Below are 18,207 nucleotides of genomic sequence, written 5' to 3' on the forward strand. Positions count from 1 at the left end.
TGAGCTGGGCTAAAGAGGTGCAAGAGCCCATCATGTGCAGGTCAGACTGCGGAGAACTGGCCTCAGCACACATCAAACTAATCCTGCACTGCTCACTCCTCCAGGAGCTTTCTTAAAAATCAAAAATAACACAACATACATTATTTTTTTCGTGCTTAGTATAAAAGCAGACAAGATGAAAAGAGAGACTTCAAAGGGCTTGCCTCTTAGGGAAAAGTGAAATAAGAAAAGACACTTTTCTCCTGCCGTGGTGATGTACATGACAGCTCGTTCCCATGTTGTCTTGCTGATGGTGTCGTCATAGCAACTCCATAGCAGTGCAGTTACACCTCTGATCTTGCAAGTGACTGGACACTGTGTTAAGTTTCAGTTTGATTGCCTCCCAAGGCAGGTTTGTACCAGATTCTACCGCAAGCCTTCCCCTTTCTACTTGTAACTTGCACGTTTTCAGTGTGATTCGTGTCGGCAAAGTCTTGTAGCTGTTGTCTGCGTCGTGATGCAGGCAACAGGCACTTCTCATCATAGCCATCATCAGAGCCAGCCCCTCGGAATCGAGGAAGCCTTACTTCTGCTCTTAACATGGGTTCTTAGATGGCTGAACAGTCCAATATGAGAACCACAGTCCCCGTCGCAGGTGAGACAGGTAGTCGTTGAGGGAAAGGGTGGGTGGGGAGTCTGGTTTGCCGCACGCTCCTTCCACTGCCTGCGCTTGGTTTCTGCATGCTCTTGCCGATGAGACTCGAGGTGCTCAGCGCCCTCCCGGATGCACCTCCTCCACTTTGGGCCGTCTTTGGCCAGGGACTCCCAGATGTCGGTGGGGATGTTGCACTTTATCAGGGAGGCTTTGAGGGTGTCCCTTGTAACGTTTCCTCTGCCCACCTTGGGCTCGGTTGCCGTGAAGGAGCTCTGAGTAGAGCGCTTGCTTTAATAATAATAGTAAGGCCTTACAGCAGGGATTCGGCCAAGTCAGGTGCTACAACCTGCAACCATGACAACAGTAGACGGTGCTCCTTGTGACTGGTCGACCCTAAGGCTCGAGTAGCTGTTTAAAAAGACCTTGCATTTCTATAGCGCCTTTCACAACCACCGGACATCCCAAAGCACTTTACAGCCAATGAAGTACTTTTGGAGTGTAGTCACTGTTATAATGTGAGGAAGACAGCAATCAATTTGCGCACAGCAAGCTCCCACAAACAGCAATGTGATAATGACCAGATAATCTGGGTTTTTTTGCCATGTTGATTGAGGGATACCGGGGATAACTCCCCTGCTCGTCTTTGAAATCGTGCCATGGGATCTTTTACGTCCACCTGAGAGAGCAGATGGGGCCTCGGTTTGATGTCTCATCCAAAAGACGACACCTCCGACAGTGCAACGCCCCCTCAGTGCTGTGCTGGGAGTGTCAGAGATTTATTTTTTGAGCTCAAGTCTCTAGAGCAGGACTTGAACCCATAACCTTCTGACTCAAGAGGCCAGAGTGCTGCCCACTGAGCCACAGCGGACACTGAATGAGCTAGATACCTGAACAAAGAGGAATATTGAAGGGTCGGGGGTGTGGGCAGGAGATTGGGTTCAGACAATGTGGCTTGTGTTGAGTAAGATACCGGCACAGGCTTGATGGGCTGAATGGCCATTCTATGTAACAGTTTAATATTCTTCAAGTTTATCTCTTGATTTTATTCCAGGGCATCCCAGGACCAATGGCACCAAAAGGTGAGTGTGACTTGATTTGTTTTTTTAGTTTAATGTTTTCTTTCTGTCTCACACCCATTATTAAAAAAGAATTGATGATCCAAGTCTCGTGAATTGGACCCTACCTGCCACGGAGGCACCTCACTGTCCCCAACTCTCAGCCCTCTGCCCCCCCCCCACCCGAGCAGGTCCGACTGTAGGTGTTGCAAATTAGTGCTGTCGGCACGGAACTTTGTTTGCAGATGGTACAAACGGCACGCCTGCTAGGCAGCCTTCGACCAGGGAGGAGGGTCCTCAGTCACGTGGAGAGACTGGAGAAGCTGGGGTGGTTCTCCTCGGAGCAGGGAAGGTTAAGGGCAGATTTAATCGAGGTGTTATTCTGGCCTCTTGTGCCTGCCCGAATTTCATCGCTCCACCATTGGCGGCCGTGCCTTCAGCTGCCTAGCCCCTATGCTCTGGAACTCCCTCCCTAAACCTCTCCAACTCTCTCTCCTCCTTTAAAATGCTTCATTAAACCTACCTCTTTGACCAAGCTTTTGTTCAATTCTGTCCTAAAATCGCCTTGCGTGGCTTAGTGTCGAATTGTGTTTGATTAGTTTGTTTCTGTCGTTTTGTGAAGCGCCTTGGAATATTTTACTATGTTAAAGGTACTATATAAATGCAAGTTGTTTTTGAGAATTCAGAAGCACAAAATAAGCCAATAAGTGACTTAAGGGAAGCAGTCAAAGTCAAGAGATCGTTTCTTAAGCCCGATGCGGTTGTCAGCTGTGGCTCAGTGGGCAGCACTCTCACCTCTGAGTCAGCAGGTCGTGGGTTCAAGTCCCAGTCCAGAGTCTTGAGCCCATAATCTAGGCTGACGATCCCGGTGCAGTGTTGAGGGAGTGCTGCACTGTCGGAGGTGCTGTCTTTCAGATGAGACGTTAAACCGAGGCCCCTGAATGACCTCTCAGGTGGACGTAAAAGTGCACAGTGTATAACATTAAACAAGTGCTTCCAGGGATGTAGTTAGTTTCCTCATGATGAGCCGTTATAAACTTTTAAAGCTCTGTTCCCTCCTTCCTTGATGTCACCTGAACCCTTGGATGAAATTCCGGCCTCATGACCATTCCCAAATCTCCATTATTCTGCGATGAACTCTTCATTATCCTCACTGCAATCATCCCCCACATTGTTCCCCAAGTCTTAAACCGCACGCAAGATGTTCCAGCTGCCTGTTCTTGGTGAATGAAAAGAACGTGGGGTCAGGTTATTGTAGAATAATGGTTATGTATTAGCATGGATAGAGATTTGGCTGGCTAACAGAAAGCAGAGAGTCGGGATAAATGGGTCTTTTTCAGGTTGGAAATCGGTGGTTAGTGGTGTGCCACAGGGATCGGTGCTGGAACCACAACTGTTTACAATATACATAGATGACCTGGAGGAGGGGACAGAGTGTAGTGTAACAAAATTTGCAGATGACACAAAGATTAGTGGGAAAGCGGGTTGTGTAGAGGACACAGAGAGGCTGCATAGAGATTTAGATAGGTTAAGCGAATGGACTAAGGTTTGGCAGATGGAATACAATGTCAGAAAATGTAAGGTCATCCACCTTGGAAAAAAAAACAGTAAAAGGGAATATTATTTGAATGGGGAGAAATTACAACATGCTGCGGTGCAGAGGGACCTGGGGGTCCTTGTGCATGAATCCCAGGTGCAGCAGGTAATCAGGAAGGTGAATGGAATGTTGGCCTTCATTGCGAGAGGGATGGAGTACAAAAGCAGGGAGGTCCTGCTGCAACTGTACAGGATATTGGTGAGGCTGCACCTGGAGTACTGCGTGCAGTTTTGGTCACCTTACTTAAGGAAGAATATACTAGCCTTGGAGGGGGTGCAGAGACGATTCACTAGGCTGATTCCGGAGATGAGGGGGTTACCTTATGATGATAGATTGAGTTGACTGGGTCTTTACTCGTTGGAGTTCAGAAGGATGAGGGGTGATCTTATAGAAACAGCTAAAATAATGAAAGGAATAGACAAGATAGAGGCAGAGAGGTTGTTTCCACTGGTCGGGGAGACTAGAACTAGGGGGCACAGCCTCAAAATACGGTGGAGCCAATTTAAAACCGAGTTGAGAAGGAATTTCTTCTCCCAGAGGGTTGTGAATCTGTGGATTCTCTGCCCAAGGAAGCAGTTGAGGCTAGCTCATTGAATGTATTCAAGTCACAGATAGATAGATTTTTAACCAATAAGGGAATTAAGGGTTATGGGGAGCGGGCGGGTAAGTGGAGCTGAGTTCACGGCCAGATCAGCCATGATCTTTTTAAATGGCGGAGCAGGCTCGAGGACCTAGATGGCCTACTCCTGTTCCTAATTCTTATGTTCTTATGTTCTTATGTACTTATGTTACTGAACCAGTAACCCAGAGGCCTAGATTAATGATCCGGAGACATGAGTTCAGATCCCATCAGGGCAGCTGGGGAATTTAAATTCAGTTTATTAAATAAATCGGGAATAAAAAGCTTGGGGCCGAAATTGCCGATTTATTTAATAAACTGAAAGTGCCGATGGCCGCCGAAGTCCCTGGTGGTTCCCTGGACGGGATATTCATGAAGAAGGTCCCTCGAAGGTCGGTGGGCGGTAAACGAGCGATGGACGCCGTCAATCTGGGCGGCAACGGGCGGGAGCTCCCAATCTCGCCGGCAAAGGCGCTTGCCGCCCGAGTGCCGCCGAGGATGGAGTCGGGTCGAAGAGCTGGAAAGGAAAAGCTTCAAAAGAACCCGAAAAAACATCTGAAGACCTTCAGGGGACTCCATCCAGGTAAGTCCCTGTTTAAAAAATAAATTACAAAAAGTTCACTAACCTTTTTTTTCAGCATCTTCCTACCTACCGTCGGGGACAGACCAGCCCCCAGCTATCGGTCCACCCCCGTTCTGCCGCAGACTCCCGCCCGCACCAATATTGCAGCTCGGCGCGCGGGGGCTCGGTTGCACTACTCGGCCGCCCGCTGACGTCGGCGGGCACTTCCCGGCGGCTCTCCCCTCCTGCCCGCTCCATGCCACCTCGAAAGTGGCACTGGGCGGTTGGAGCAGGGCAATGTCGGCGGCAGTGGGCGGTGAGGCCATCAGTTTCAGGCCCCCTAGTATCGGCAATGGTGACCATGAAACTACCGGATTGTCCTAAAAACCCATCTGGTTCACTAATGTCTTTTAGGGAAGGAAATCTGCCGCCCTTACCCGGTCTGGCCGATATGTGACTCCAGACCCACACCATGTGGTTGACTCTTAACTGCCCTGTGAAATGGCCCAGCGAGGCACTCAGTTGTACGACACACCACACAGACTGCAGTGATTCAAGAAGGTGGCTCACTTTCGAGGGCAGTTAGGGACGGGCAATAAATGCTGGTTTTTCCAGTGACGCTCACATCCCAGGAACTAATATAAACAAAATTGTTTTTATTGTGTTTGCCTTAATTGCGGAACCATTTGTGCAAAATGCGGGGACTCTATATTCTTCCCCAATCCCTGTTAGTCACCGCAGCGAGTGTGGGTTGGGGAGGCGAGGCGGGGGGAGCTACGGGAGATTTTGGGGCCCCACGGTATTACAACTGTGGCTTTATTCTTAAAACCAAACCTTCTCTCTCTCTCTCTCTCTCAAAGGATCCAAAACTCCCAAACCCAAGTCCCGGAGGAGGAAGACAACGGACGAAACCGAGAACAAGGAGCTTGAACCCGAGGTAAGGCTCGCTCTAAGGTCAGAGGGCAAGTGGGTAGCACAGTTGGCTCAGCCATGTAAATCCGATGGGTGTTTACATCCACCGCTCTCTCTGGCTTGGTAAGAGCTATCCACCAATCCAGCAAGGGGTCAGAGGGCGTGTGGTCCCCTCCACGAGCGAAGACATGAAAAAAAAAATAAAGACTTGCATTTATATAGCGTCTTTCACGACCACCGGGCATCTCAAAGTGCTTTACAGCCAATGAAGTACTTTTGGAGTGTAGTCACTGTTGTAATGTGGGAAACGCAGCAGCCAATTTACGCACAGCAAGCTCCCACATACAGCAATGTGAGAATGACCAGATAATCTGTTTTTTTTTGTTGTGTTGATTGAGGGATAAATATTGGTCAGGACACTGCTCTTCTACCACGGGATCTTTTAAATCCACCTGAGAGAGAAGACGGGGCCTCGGTTTAACGTCTCATCCGAAAGACGGCACCTCCGACAGTGCAGCATTCCCTCAGTACTGCACTGGGAGTGTCAGCCTAGATTTATGTGCTGAAGTCCCTGAAGTGGGACTCGAATCCACAACCTTCTGACTCAGAGGCCAGAGTGCTGCCCACTGAGCCACGGCTGACACTAAATGAGCTAGATACCTGAACAAAGAGGAATATTGAAGGGTTGGGGGAGTGGGCAGGAGATTGGGTTTAGACAATGTGACTCGTGTTGAGTAAGATACCGGCACAGGCTTGATGGGCTGAATGGCCTGTTTCTGTGCTGTCACATTCTATGTAACAGTTTAATATTCTTCAAGATTGTCTCTTGATTTTATCTCAGGGCATCCCAGGACCAATGGCACCAAAAGGTGAGTCTGACTTGATTTTGTTTTTTCGTTTAATGTTTTATTTCTGTCTCAAACCCATTATTAGGGGTCCCACGGTATTACAACTGGGATTTTATTCTTAAAACCAAACCTTCTCTCTCTCTCTCAAAGGATCCAAAACTCCCAAACCCAAGTCCCGGAGGAGGAAGACAGCGGACGAAACCGAGAACAAGGAGCTTGAACCCGAGGTGAGGCTCGCTCTAAGGTCAGAGGGCAAGTGGGTAGCACAGTTGGCTCAGCCATGTAAATCCGATGGGTGTTTACATCCACCGCCCTCTCTGGCTTGGTAAGAGCTATCCACCAATCCAGCAAGGGGTCAGAGGGCATGTGGTCCCCTCCATGAGAAAAGACATGAAAAAAATAAAGACTTGCATTTATATAGCACCTATCACGGCCACCGGATGTCTCAAAGCGCTGTACAGCCAATAAAGTACTTTTGGAGTGTAGTCACTGTTGTAATGTGGGAAACGCAGCAGCCAATTTACGCACAGCAAGCTCCCACAAACAGCAATGTGACAAAATGACCGGATAATCTGTTTTAGTGATGTTGATTGAGGGATAAATATTGGAACAGGACACTGGGGATAACTCCCCTGCTCTTCTTCAAAATAGTGTCACGGGATCTTTTACATCCACCTGAGAGGGCAGACGGGGCCTCGGTTTAACGTCTCATCTGAAAGACTGCACCTCCGACAGTGCAGCAGTCCCTCAGCACTGCACTGGAGTGTCAGCCTAGATTTATGTGCTAAAGTTCCTGGAGTGGGACTTGAACCCACAACCTTCTGACTCAGAGGCGAGAGTGCTGCCCACTGAGCCACAGCTGACACCAAATGAGCTAGAAACCTGAACAAAGAGGAATATTGAAGGGTTGGGGGAGTGGGCAGGAGATTGGGTTTAGACAATGTGGCTCGTGTTGAGCGAGATACCGGCACAGGCTTGATGGGCTGAATGGCCTGTTTCTGTGCTTGTTTTTTGTTTCAAAATTATACTTTATTCATATAAAATTTTCACGTTACATTGGAAAATAGTTCAGTACATTGCGGTCAGCAATTGCATACAATTCATTTGGATGCTGACAGCAGTTCCATACAACGCACTAGCATGCATTTCATTTCAAGGTACAGTTTAGTACAATCTGCAAATCCCGTTACATGTAGTACTGTGCAAATAAGAGTATTACATGGAGCAGATAAGAACAGGTTTACATTACATTCCAGGATACATTTCAATACCGATCACCAATCACGTTACATGTAGCACTATGCAGATGAAAGCAGTACACGGAACGGATGAGAATACATTTACATTTCTTTACAAGTTACTAAACAGTGCAGAGACTTTCATTATACATGGCACAACATTACTTGTTGGAGTTCAGAAGGACGAGGGATGATCTTATAGAAACATTTAAAATAATGAAAGGGATAGACAAGATAGAGGCGGAGAGGTTGTTTCCACTGGTCGGGGAGACTAGAACTAGGGGCCACAGCCTCAAAATACGGGGGAGCCAATTTAAAACCGAGTTGAGAAGGAATTTCTTCTCCCAGAGGGTTGTGAATCTGTGGAATTCTCTGCCCAAGGAAGCAGTTGAGGCTAGCTCATTGAATGTATTCAAATCACAGATAGATAGATTTTTAACCAATAAGGGAATTAAGGGTTATGGGGAGAGGGTGGGTAAGTGGAGCTGAGTCCACGATCAGATCAGCCATGATCTTGTTGAATGGCGGAGCAGGCTCGAGGGGCTAGATGGCCTACTCCTGCTCCTAATTCTTATGTTCTTTTGAACACAGGTGTTTTTCAGTACATGGTGCTCTATGTATACAAGCAGATTAACAAGAACAGCTCGAGGGGGGTCTGATTCCAGCCCCTGGGTTTACCGTGGCGGAAGGACCTTAAACTGTTGCTCTTCCCCATCGTGCCTTTGCGGCGACTGCACCAACCTTTAGTGCGTCCCTCGGCACGTACTCCTGGCCTGTTTCTGTGCATTCTATGTAACAGTATAATATTCTTCAAGTTTGCCTCTTGATTTTATTCCAGGGAATCCCAGGACCAATGGCACCAAAAGGTGAGTCTGACTTGATTTTGTTTTTTAGTTTAATGTTTTATTTCTGTCTCACACCCATTATTAGGGGTCCCACGGTATTACAACTGTGGCTTTATTCTTAAAACCAAACCTTCTCTCTCTCTCTCTCTCTCTCAAAGGATCCAAAACTCCCAAACCCAAGTCCCGGAGGAGGAAGACAGCGGACGAAACCGAGAACAAGGAGCTTGAACCCGAGGTGAGGCTCGCTCTAAGGTCAGAGGGCAAGTGGGTAGCACAGTTGGCTCAGCCATGTAAATCCGATGGGTGTTTACATCCACCGCCCTCTCTGGCTTGGTAAGAGCTATCCACCAATCCAACAGGGGGTCAAAGGGCATGTGGTCCCCTCCATGAGAAAAGACATGAAAAAAGATAAAGACTTGCATTTATATAGCGTCTTTCACGACCACCGGACGTCTCAAAGCGCTTTACAGCCAATGAAGTACTTTTGGAGTGTGGTCACTGTTGTAATGTGGAAAACGCGGCAGCCAATTTACGCACAGCAAGCTCCCACAAACAGCAATGTGATAATGACCGGATAATCTGGGTCTTTTTGCTGTGTTGATTGAGGGATAAATATTGGTCAGGACACTGCTCTTCTACCACGGGATCTTTTACATCCACCTGAGAGAGAAATCGGGGCCTCGGTTTAACGTCTCATCTGAAAGACGGCACCTCCGACAGTGCAGCATTCCCTCAGTACTGCACTGGAGTGTCAGCCCAGATTTTTGTGCTTAAGTCCCTGGAGTGGGACTTGAACCCACAACCTTCTGACTCAGAGACGAGAGTGCTGCCCACTGAGCCACGGCTGACACTAAATGAGCTAGATACCTGAACAAAGAGGAATATTGAAGGGTTGAGGGAGTGGGCAGGAGATTGGGTTTAGACAATGTAGCTCGTGTTGAGTAAGATACCGGCACAGGCTTGATGGGCTGAATGGCCTGTTTCTGTGCTGTCACATTCTATGTAACAGTTTAATATTCTTCAAGTTTGTATCTTGATTTTATCCCAGGGCATCCCAAGACCAATGGCACCAAAAGGTGAGTCTGACTTGATTTTGTTTTTTAGTTTAATGTTTTATTTCTGTCTCACACCCATTATTACAACTGTGGCTTTATTCTTAAAACCAAACCTTCTCTCTCTCTCTCTCTCTCTCTCTCTCAAAGGATCCAAAACTCCCAAACCCAAGTCTCGGAGGAGGAAGATAGCGGACGAAACCGAGAACAAGGAGCTTGAACCCGAGGTGAGGCCCGCTCTAAGGTCAGAGGGCAAGTGGGTAGCACAGTTGGCTCAGCCATGTAAATTCGATGGGTGTTTACATCCATCGCCCTCTCTGGCTTGGCAAGAGCTATCCACCAATCCAGCAAGGGGTCAGAGGGCGTGTGGTCCCCTCCATGAACAAAGACATGAAAAAAATAAAGACTTGCATTTATATAGCGTCTTTCACGACCACCGGATATCTCAACGCGCTTTACAGCCAATGAAGTACTTTTGAAGTGTAGTCACTGTTGTAATGTTGGCAATAGGGCATTGCACTGTATTTTCAATTTTGAATTTAACCCTAAAGCTATATCGTTGGCCTTCATTTACAAATAAATTCCTTTTCTCCACCCCCCCTTTTTTTAAATTAAAAAAATTTAAAGGAGGTTGTGATAAAGAGTATCATTTCCTTACAGATATTCCAGATATTTCCCCCTTAATGAACCTGGGTTTTTATCTGTGTACTCCTCCCCCCCAGGTGATCACATGGCTTCCTGGTGGGCGTGGGGTGTCTGTATGGTGATGCACAAGGCATTGCGACTTGATGGGACAGGCCAAATGGACCAGTGTGGCTTTTCCCATTTGCCGTTTTTCGAATGTCCGCACCTGTAATGTATGCACCTGTGCGCATGCTCACAGGTTTGTGGAGCTTTGTGTAGGACCCCTCCTGGGCACGGCCAAGGGGGCCATCAGCCGGTCCAGGCAGCGGGCGGTCGAGGGGGCCGTTCAGCCCGACTGCCTGCCTCTCTTCCGCGGTTACATCCGAGCCAGGGTGTCCCTGGAGGTGGAGCATTCGGTGTCCACCGGTACGCTCGCGGCCTTCCGCGAGAGGTGGGCGCCGGAGGGACTGGAGTGCATCGTCACCCCTGGCAACCAAATTTTAATTTGAACCACGTCAAAAGTTTAATTTGTTTAAGTTGTTGGTTTTAGTGTGCCCCCTTTTAGCCAGGTGGCACTTGTATAATTTGTGTTTTGGTGCCCTCAGGAAAAAAAAACAAACAAAAAAAACAGGGGGCACCTGAAAAGGTTTAGGAGTGTGACACCCCCCCCCGCATTAACCAGGGGTCATTTGATTAAAGTATTACAACCAAATAGTTGTGGAGCTGTTGAGCTGGGAGTGGCTTCGCCAGTCACGTGATGTTCACAAGACTCAATAAAACCCCAGCCCGTTGGGTTCGGGGGATCCGCGATGAGGCAGGTGGTTGTGAGCCTGGTGGATGAACTGGTAATGTGTCGTGTGATTGTTAAACCTTTGTTAATAAACCAACTAGTTCTTAATAGCAATGTGTTGCTATGAATTCTTAAACAAAGAACCCATGAAGTTCCTGCTGTGCATTTCCAGCATTTTCTGTTTTGTTTTTGTTCCAATTTAAATCTGTCTCAACGATTGCAATTTCTTTCGGCATTTATACTTTTAAAGAGGAATATTTTGTCTGGTCAGACAGCATCTGCTATGACCTGCAGCTTAATGAACGACTCCAATCTCCTCACCTCTCCTTCAGCTGTCTTTATAATTGTGCCAGCCGTGGCTCAGTGGGCAGCACTCTCGCCTCTGAGTCAGAAGGTTGTGGGTTCAAGTCCCACTCCAAAGACGTGAGCACATAAATCTAGGCTGACACTCCCAGTGCAGTGCTGAGGGAGCGCTGCACTCTTGACGGTACGAGTTTTCAGGTTAGACATTAAACTGAGGCCCCGTCTGCTCTCTCAGGTGGACGTAAAAGATCCCATGGCACTATTTTGAAATAGAGCAGGGGAGTTCTCCCCAGTGCCCTATCCAATATTTATCCCTCAACTAACATCACTCAAATAGATTATCCAATCATTTATCTCATTAATTTCTGTGGCAATTTGGCGACTGTGTTTCCTACGTTACAGCAGTGACTACACTTTAAGCATACTTCATTAGCTGTAAAGCGCTTTGGGACGTCCTGAGGTTGTGAAAGACACTATTTAAATGGGAGTTTAAAATAAATCTGTCAATAATGTCCTCGGGAGGGGCGGTAATGGCGGCGGAAAGCACGTGCGCCCAGGCGGCGAACTTCCAGCGCCCCCCCAGGACATTCGGGGCTGGTATCGACGGGGTGCGGAGCACTGCCGCCCGGGAGAAGCGAGTCGGTGTGCAACGCCCCTGGTCGCGACACCGGCTCCTGCCTGACCCGTAGCGCCCCCCCCCCGGTGGGAACGCCTGTGAAAGCGGGCGGTCCGAGCTGTCGCGGCCACAGCGAGATCAGACCTCAGGTAAGTGTGATTGTTTAAAAAAAAACATTTAAAAAAAAAAATTTATGTTCTGGTGGCGTGAGCTATGTATTGGGAATGTTTCTAGTGTTTTTATTTCATGGTTATTTTCCCCCAGGCCTCTGTTATGGCACTGTGAGGCCGGCGGTTTCGCTCGGGACGGTTTAGCGCCCTAAACCCTTAGCGCCCCGCTCCAAACTCCGGGCCCGGCTGATGAATTTTGCGGCAGTAGACGCAAGCCATTTGCCGGCGCAAAATGTACCGCTCCGCCCGGGACACCGCCCCAACTGAGGCCCGACCAAATTTCCACCCCCTTGACTTTTGAATCTGAAGGGAAACTTAAGTGAGAGCTTCTTACAATGAGCCCGATTAGTTTTCAGTCGATCCCTTTGAAGAGGACATCCGATTCATGTATTCTTCCTCTGATTCGACGTGTCTTGTCGAAGGGAGCCTGTGTGTGGAGATCTGTGTGGTGGATGGGTAACTTTCACCTTTGCCCTTGTGGTTTCCGGTTTGTCTTTGAACCGATATTTCACACTGCTGTAACTGAACTATTGCATGTTAATAGCTCCCAGACCTTGCTCAGACGACAGCCAGAAGCATTATCCAAACAAAGAGTTCCCACATGTTAGTGAATTAAAAACGCACAAGAAATATACCCAGTAGCATGTAGAAGTTTATTTCCCCCTTCTGTTTGCCTTGTGCTGATGAAATGTGATGTGGAGTGTCTGTTCTTAAACAAAACAGTTCAAAAAAAAAAATCCATTCTCAGGATGTGAGCGTTGCTGGCAAGGCTGGCATTTATTGCCCGGCCTGTTCGCAATATTGAAGCCCGTGGGATTAACAGGACAGTGCCAGTATGGATATGAAATTGGCTCAGGGACAGAAAGCAGGGAATAGCGGTGAACGGTTGTTTCTCAGACTGGAGGGAGGTTATACGAAGGTGTTTGCCAGCGGTCAGTGTTGTGACCACTGCTCTTTTTGATATGTATCTATTAATGACCTGGATTTGTCTGTACAGGGCATAATTTCAAAGTTTGCAGATGACACGAAACTCAGAAATGCAGTAAACAATGAGGAGAAATAATAACAGACTTCAGGAGGACATAGACAGACTGGTGACAATTTTAAAGCGGGTGCAGGAACAGAGAGACCTGAGTCTGAACACAAATCTTTGAAGGTGGCAGGGCAAGTTGAGGAGGCGCTTAAAAAAGCCGAAGGGCTCCTTGGCTTTATAACTAGAGCATTGAGTGCAAAGGCAAGCAAGTTACACTAAACATAGAAACATAGAAAATAGGTGCAGGAGTAGGCCATTCGGCCCTTTAAGCCTGCACCATCATTCAATATGATCATGGCTGATCATGCAACTTCAGTATCCCATTCCACTTTCTCTCCATACCCCTTGATCCCTTTAGCCGTAAGGGCCACATCTAACTCCCTCCTGAATATATCTAACAAACCGGCCTCAACAACTTTGGTGGTAGAGAATTCCACAGGTTCACCACTCTCTGAGTGAAGAAGTTTCTCCTCATCTCGGTCCTAAATGGCTTACCCCTTATCCTTAGACTGTGACCCCTGGTTCTGGACTTCCCCAACATCGGGAACATTCTTCCTGCATCTAACCTGTCCAATCCCGTCAGGGTGTTATATGTTTCTATGAGATCCCCTCTCATTCTTCTAAATTCCAGTGAATATAAGCCTAGTCGATCCAGTCTTTCTTCATATGTCACACCTGCCACCTTGGGAATCGGTCTGATGAACCTTTGCAGCACTCCCTCAATAGCAAGAATATCCTTCCTCAGATTAGGAGACCAAAACTGTACACAATATTCCAGGTGAGGCCTCACCAAGGCCCTGTACAACTGCAGTAAGACTCCCCTGCTCCTATACTCAAATCCTCTCGCTATGAAGGCCAACATACCATTTGCCTTCTTCACCGCCTGCTGTACCTGCATGCCAACTTTCAATGACTGATGTACCATGACACCCAGGTCTCGCTGCACCTCCCCTTTTCCTAATCTGTCACCATTCAGATAATATTCTGCCTTCCTGTTTTCCTGAACCTTTATACACTGGTTAGGCCTCAGCTGGAGTTGTGTGTCCACTTCTGGGCACCACACTTTACGAAGGATGTCGAGGCCTTTGAGAAGGTGCTGAAGAGATTTATTAGAATTGAACTTCAGTTGTGTGGGGAGTCTGGAGAAGCTGGGGGTGTTCTCCTTGGAGCAGAGATGGTTAAGACGAGATTTGATGGCGGTGTTCAAAATCGTGAACGGTTTTGATCGAGTAAATAATGAAAAACTGTTTCCAGTGGCACAAAAGTTAATAACCAGAGGACACAGATTTAAGGTGATCGGCAAAAGAACCAGAGGTGAGATGGTTTTACACCGCGAATTGTGGTGACCTGGAACGCACTGCCTGAAACGGTGGTGGAACCTGATTCAATGGTCATTTTCAAATGGGAATTGATTAACTACTTGAAGTGCAAACATTTAGAGGGCTTTGGGGACAGAGCAGGGGAGTGGGGCTAATTGGAGAGCTCCACCAAAGCCTCAGCACCGGTACAATGGGCCGAATGGCCTCCTGCGCTATATCATTGTATGATTCTTCCCTCTTGGCCCTCGAGAAGGTGCTGAAGGATCACCTTCTTGAACCGCTGCAGTCCGTGTGGTGAAGGTGCTCCCATAGTGATGTTACGGATCCAGAGACAGAGAACGAACGGCCAATATATGCTGTTTGTTGGATCTTGCTGTGTGCAGTTTGGCCTGTGTTTCCTACATTATGACAGTGACTACACTTCAACAGCACTTTGTTGGTTCTAATCATCAGAACATCAGAACGTAAGAATTAGGAGCAGGAGTAGGCCCTTGGCCCCTCGAACCTGCTCCGCCATTCAAAAAGATCAAGGCTGATCTTCGACCTCAACTCCACTTTCCCGTCCTATCTCCATATCTCTTGATTCCCCTCGACTCCAAAAATCCATCGATCTCAGCCTTGAATATATTCAGAGACTCAGCATTCACAGCCCTCTGGGACGGAGAATTCCAAAGATTCACAACCCTCCGAGTGAAAAAATTCCTCCTCATTTCAGTCTTAAATGGCCGACTCCTTATCCTGAGACTGTGCCTCCTGGTTCTAGACTCCCCAGCCCAGGGGAAACAACCTCTCAGCATCTACCCTGTCAATCTCCTTCAGAATCTTGTAAGTTTCAACTAGATCACCTCTCATTCTTCTAAATTCCAGAGAGTATCGGCCCATTCTACACAATCTCTCATCATAAGACAGCTCTCTCATCCCAGGAATTAATCCAGTGAACCTTCGTTGCACCGCGTCCAAGGCAAGTATATCCTTCCTTAGATAAGGAGACCAGAACTGTGCACAGTACTCCAGGTGTGGTCTCACCAAGGCCCTGTACAATTGTAGCAAGACTTCCTTACTCTTGTACTCCAACCCCCTTGCAATAAAGGACAACATGCCATTGGCCTTCCTTATTGTTTGCTGAACCTGCACGCTAGCTTTGTATGTTTCATTCACAAGGACACCCAAATCTCTCTGAACACCAACATTTAAAAGTTTCTCACCATTCAAAAAATATCCTGTTTTTCTATTCTTTGGAAGTCCCGAGGACGTGAATGGCGCTATTTAAATGCAAGTTATTTCTTGACGACAGGCGGCGCCTTAAACAGCCACAATGCTTCATCGTGCAATTTTTGTCCGTCGCTAGGATTGCGAATCCAGGAAGGGGAAGAGGAAATCGGAGCCGCGACAGGCTACGGAGATCCCAAAGGATCCTTCCCAGAAGCCGCCCCGGAACTCCAAGGCAGCCAGGAAGCAAAGTGCTGAGGGATTGCAGACAGCGGCGGAACCGAGGCGGTCGCCCACGCGCAGGCGGAACAAGAGCTCCGGCGAACCGTCGCCTCCCCCAGAGGCTCCAAAAGGTAACGGGGGCAGGCGGTTAAAAGTAGGTCAGAAAAGGCAGCAAAGCCAGATCTATAGCCCGAAGCAGCAGGCGACTCGATGGGTTACCGCGTTCCCTGCGCAAACCTTTCGCGGGACAAGATTTAGCACTGTGGCATTAACGTTGACTTGAAGATCAAAAAACAATATCTATTGCTAAAACTATCCAAGTCCTGCAATGGAACAGAGTTAAAGGAGAAAGTGGACCATCTGAGCCAAACTGGCAAACTTGGCTGATTAGTATCTATCATTCAGTGGGAAAGGTGACATTAGTTTGGTAGATTGATTGCAACCTCTGACAGGGCGACAGGGTCAAGTACCTAGACAATGATAGCAGGAGCAGCCTACTTCTGCGAGCGATGTCTGAAAAACCCAGGCTACCATTTTCCCCCGCTAAATTTTTCATTTTTACTTATGCGTTCACGGGATGTGGGCGTTACTGACAAGGCTGGCATTTATTGTCTATCCCTAATTGTCGTTGAGAAGGTGGTGGTGACCCAGCGAGGATGAAGGAACAGCTGATATATTTCCAAGTCAGGATGGTGTGTGACTTGGAGGGGAACGTGGAGGTGGTGGTGTTCCCATGCACCTGCTGCCCTTGTCCTTCTAGGCGGTAGAGGTCGCGGGTTTGGGAGGTGCTGCCGAAGAAGCCTTGGCGAGTTGCTGCAGTGCATCTTGTAGATGGTGCACACTGCAGCCACGGTCACCATAGGCAGTCCCTCGAAATGAGTCCTTAGGTGGCTGAACAGTCCAATACGAGAGCCACAGTCCCTGTCACAGGTGGGGCAAATAGACGTTGAGGGAAGGGGAGGGTGGGACAGGTTTGCCGCACGCTCTTTACGCTTGGTTTCTGCATGCTCTCGGCGACGAGACTCGAGGTGCTCAGCGCCCTCCCGGATGCACTTCCTCCACTTAGGGCGGTCTTTGGCCAGGGACTCCCAGGTGTCGGTGGGGATGGTGCACTTTATCAAGGAGGCTTTGAGGGCATCCTTGAAACGTTTCCTCTGCCCACCTTTGGCTCGTTTGCCGATGGTGGAGGGAGTGAATGTTGAAGGTGGTGGATGGGGTGCCAATCAAGCGGGCTGCTTTGTCCTGGATGGTGTCGAGCTTCCTGAGTGTTGTTGGAGCTGCACTCGTCCAGGCAAGTGGAGCGTATTCCATCACACTCCTAACTTGTGCCAGAAGGTGGAAAGGCTCTCTTGGTCACTGTTTGGAGCTCCCGCTTTACTGCCCATGTGTTGCTTCTGATGTTAAATCTCTCTCTCTCTCTCTGTCTCCGCAGAGTCTGAAACCGCAAATAAATGATGCAGGAAATCCAGGACAAAGTAGAGAGCGGGTCGCATCGCAGGCCACTTTGATGTGCGAGGTCAAAAGCCGAGAGAATCGTTGGATTGAGCTACAAGTGAGAAAGGATTGGAGGAGGACGGGCAGTGAAGTTGGAGAACAATCGAGGAACTGTTGTGACATGACCTGGCTGCTGGTTTAGCTCTCCACTAGATTGCAATGCCTGGAGCTTTCCGTTTCCATGGCACCCTGTCCCTCTTCTCTTCAAATGCACAGAATAAGATGACCCTCCTTAAGTAACAGAAATTGATTTTTTTAAATGTACATTCTATTTTTTAAACTTCGGCCGAACTTTTTTTTCACTGGAATAAAATCGAGTCAACATTTTAATGAAAGAAATTGTCCTGTTTCCAATGTCTGGTCAAAGGCCTGCTCAGCTGGGGATAAGCGTGAGGTTTTGTAGCTAAGCTTTCGGGGAATTATTCAGACCCTGGGGTTATCACTGGTGCCGAAATAAGTTGAAGTGTAACTGGTCTCAAATAATGCAACAGCAAAATGGTGCGGGTGCTGGGAATCTGAAATAAAAACAGAACATGCTGGAAATACTCAGCGGGTCGGGCAGCATCTGTGGAGAGAAACAGAGTTAATGTTTCAGGTCGATGACCCTTCGTCAAATAATAGTCCATTTTCTTGGCAAATTGCCTCCCGGCTGAGCTACGACAGTGGTGCAGCAGGGAGGGATTCAAATTCCTGGGGCATTGGGACCGGTTCTGGGGGAGGTGGGACCAGTACAAACCGACGGTCTGCACCTGGGCAGGACCGGAACCAATGTCCTAGGGGGAGTGTTTGCTAGTGCTGTTGGGGAGGATTTAAACTAATATGGCAGGGGGATGGGAACCAATGCAGGGAGACAGAGGGAAACAAAAAGGAGACAAAAGCAAAAGACAGAAAGGAGATGAGGAAACGTGGAGGGCAGAGAAACCCAAGGCAAAGAACAAAAAGGGCCACTGTACAGCAAAATTCTAAAAGGACAAAGGGTGTTAATAAAACAAGCCTGAAAGCTTTGTGTCTTAATGCAAGGAGTATCCGCAATAAGGTGGATGAATTAATTGTGCAAATAGATGT

At 48.1% G+C, this 18,207-nt stretch overlaps 1 protein-coding gene across 6 annotated transcripts in view; it reads left to right on the forward strand.

Moving 5' to 3' along the window:
• neil1 (nei-like DNA glycosylase 1) overlaps window positions 1–17,454 on the forward strand; it is a 53,358-nt gene extending 35,904 nt beyond the window's left edge. For 3 of the 6 annotated variants that reach the window (XM_070864190.1, XM_070864189.1, XM_070864188.1), the window contains exons 7-16: window positions 1,686–1,713; window positions 5,328–5,404; window positions 6,221–6,248; window positions 6,378–6,454; window positions 8,304–8,331; window positions 8,469–8,545; window positions 9,359–9,386; window positions 9,513–9,589; window positions 15,566–15,779; window positions 17,081–17,196. In XM_070864190.1, coding sequence (XP_070720291.1) covers window positions 1,686–1,713; window positions 5,328–5,404; window positions 6,221–6,248; window positions 6,378–6,454; window positions 8,304–8,331; window positions 8,469–8,545; window positions 9,359–9,386; window positions 9,513–9,589; window positions 15,566–15,779; window positions 17,081–17,103 — 657 coding nt within the window. In that variant the 3' untranslated portion in view covers window positions 17,104–17,196. Of the gene's footprint in view, window positions 1–1,685; window positions 1,714–5,327; window positions 5,405–6,220; window positions 6,249–6,377; window positions 6,455–8,303; window positions 8,332–8,468; window positions 8,546–9,358; window positions 9,387–9,512; window positions 9,590–15,565; window positions 15,780–17,080 lie in introns of those variants that run through there. The other 3 variants (XM_070864191.1, XM_070864194.1, XM_070864193.1) reach the window with 3 other exon arrangements.
• The last annotated feature ends 753 nt before the right edge of the window (window positions 17,455–18,207 follow it).

This window comes from Pristiophorus japonicus, chromosome 21 (assembly GCF_044704955.1).
Source record: "Pristiophorus japonicus isolate sPriJap1 chromosome 21, sPriJap1.hap1, whole genome shotgun sequence".
NCBI classification, from domain to species: Eukaryota; Metazoa; Chordata; class Chondrichthyes; family Pristiophoridae; genus Pristiophorus; species Pristiophorus japonicus.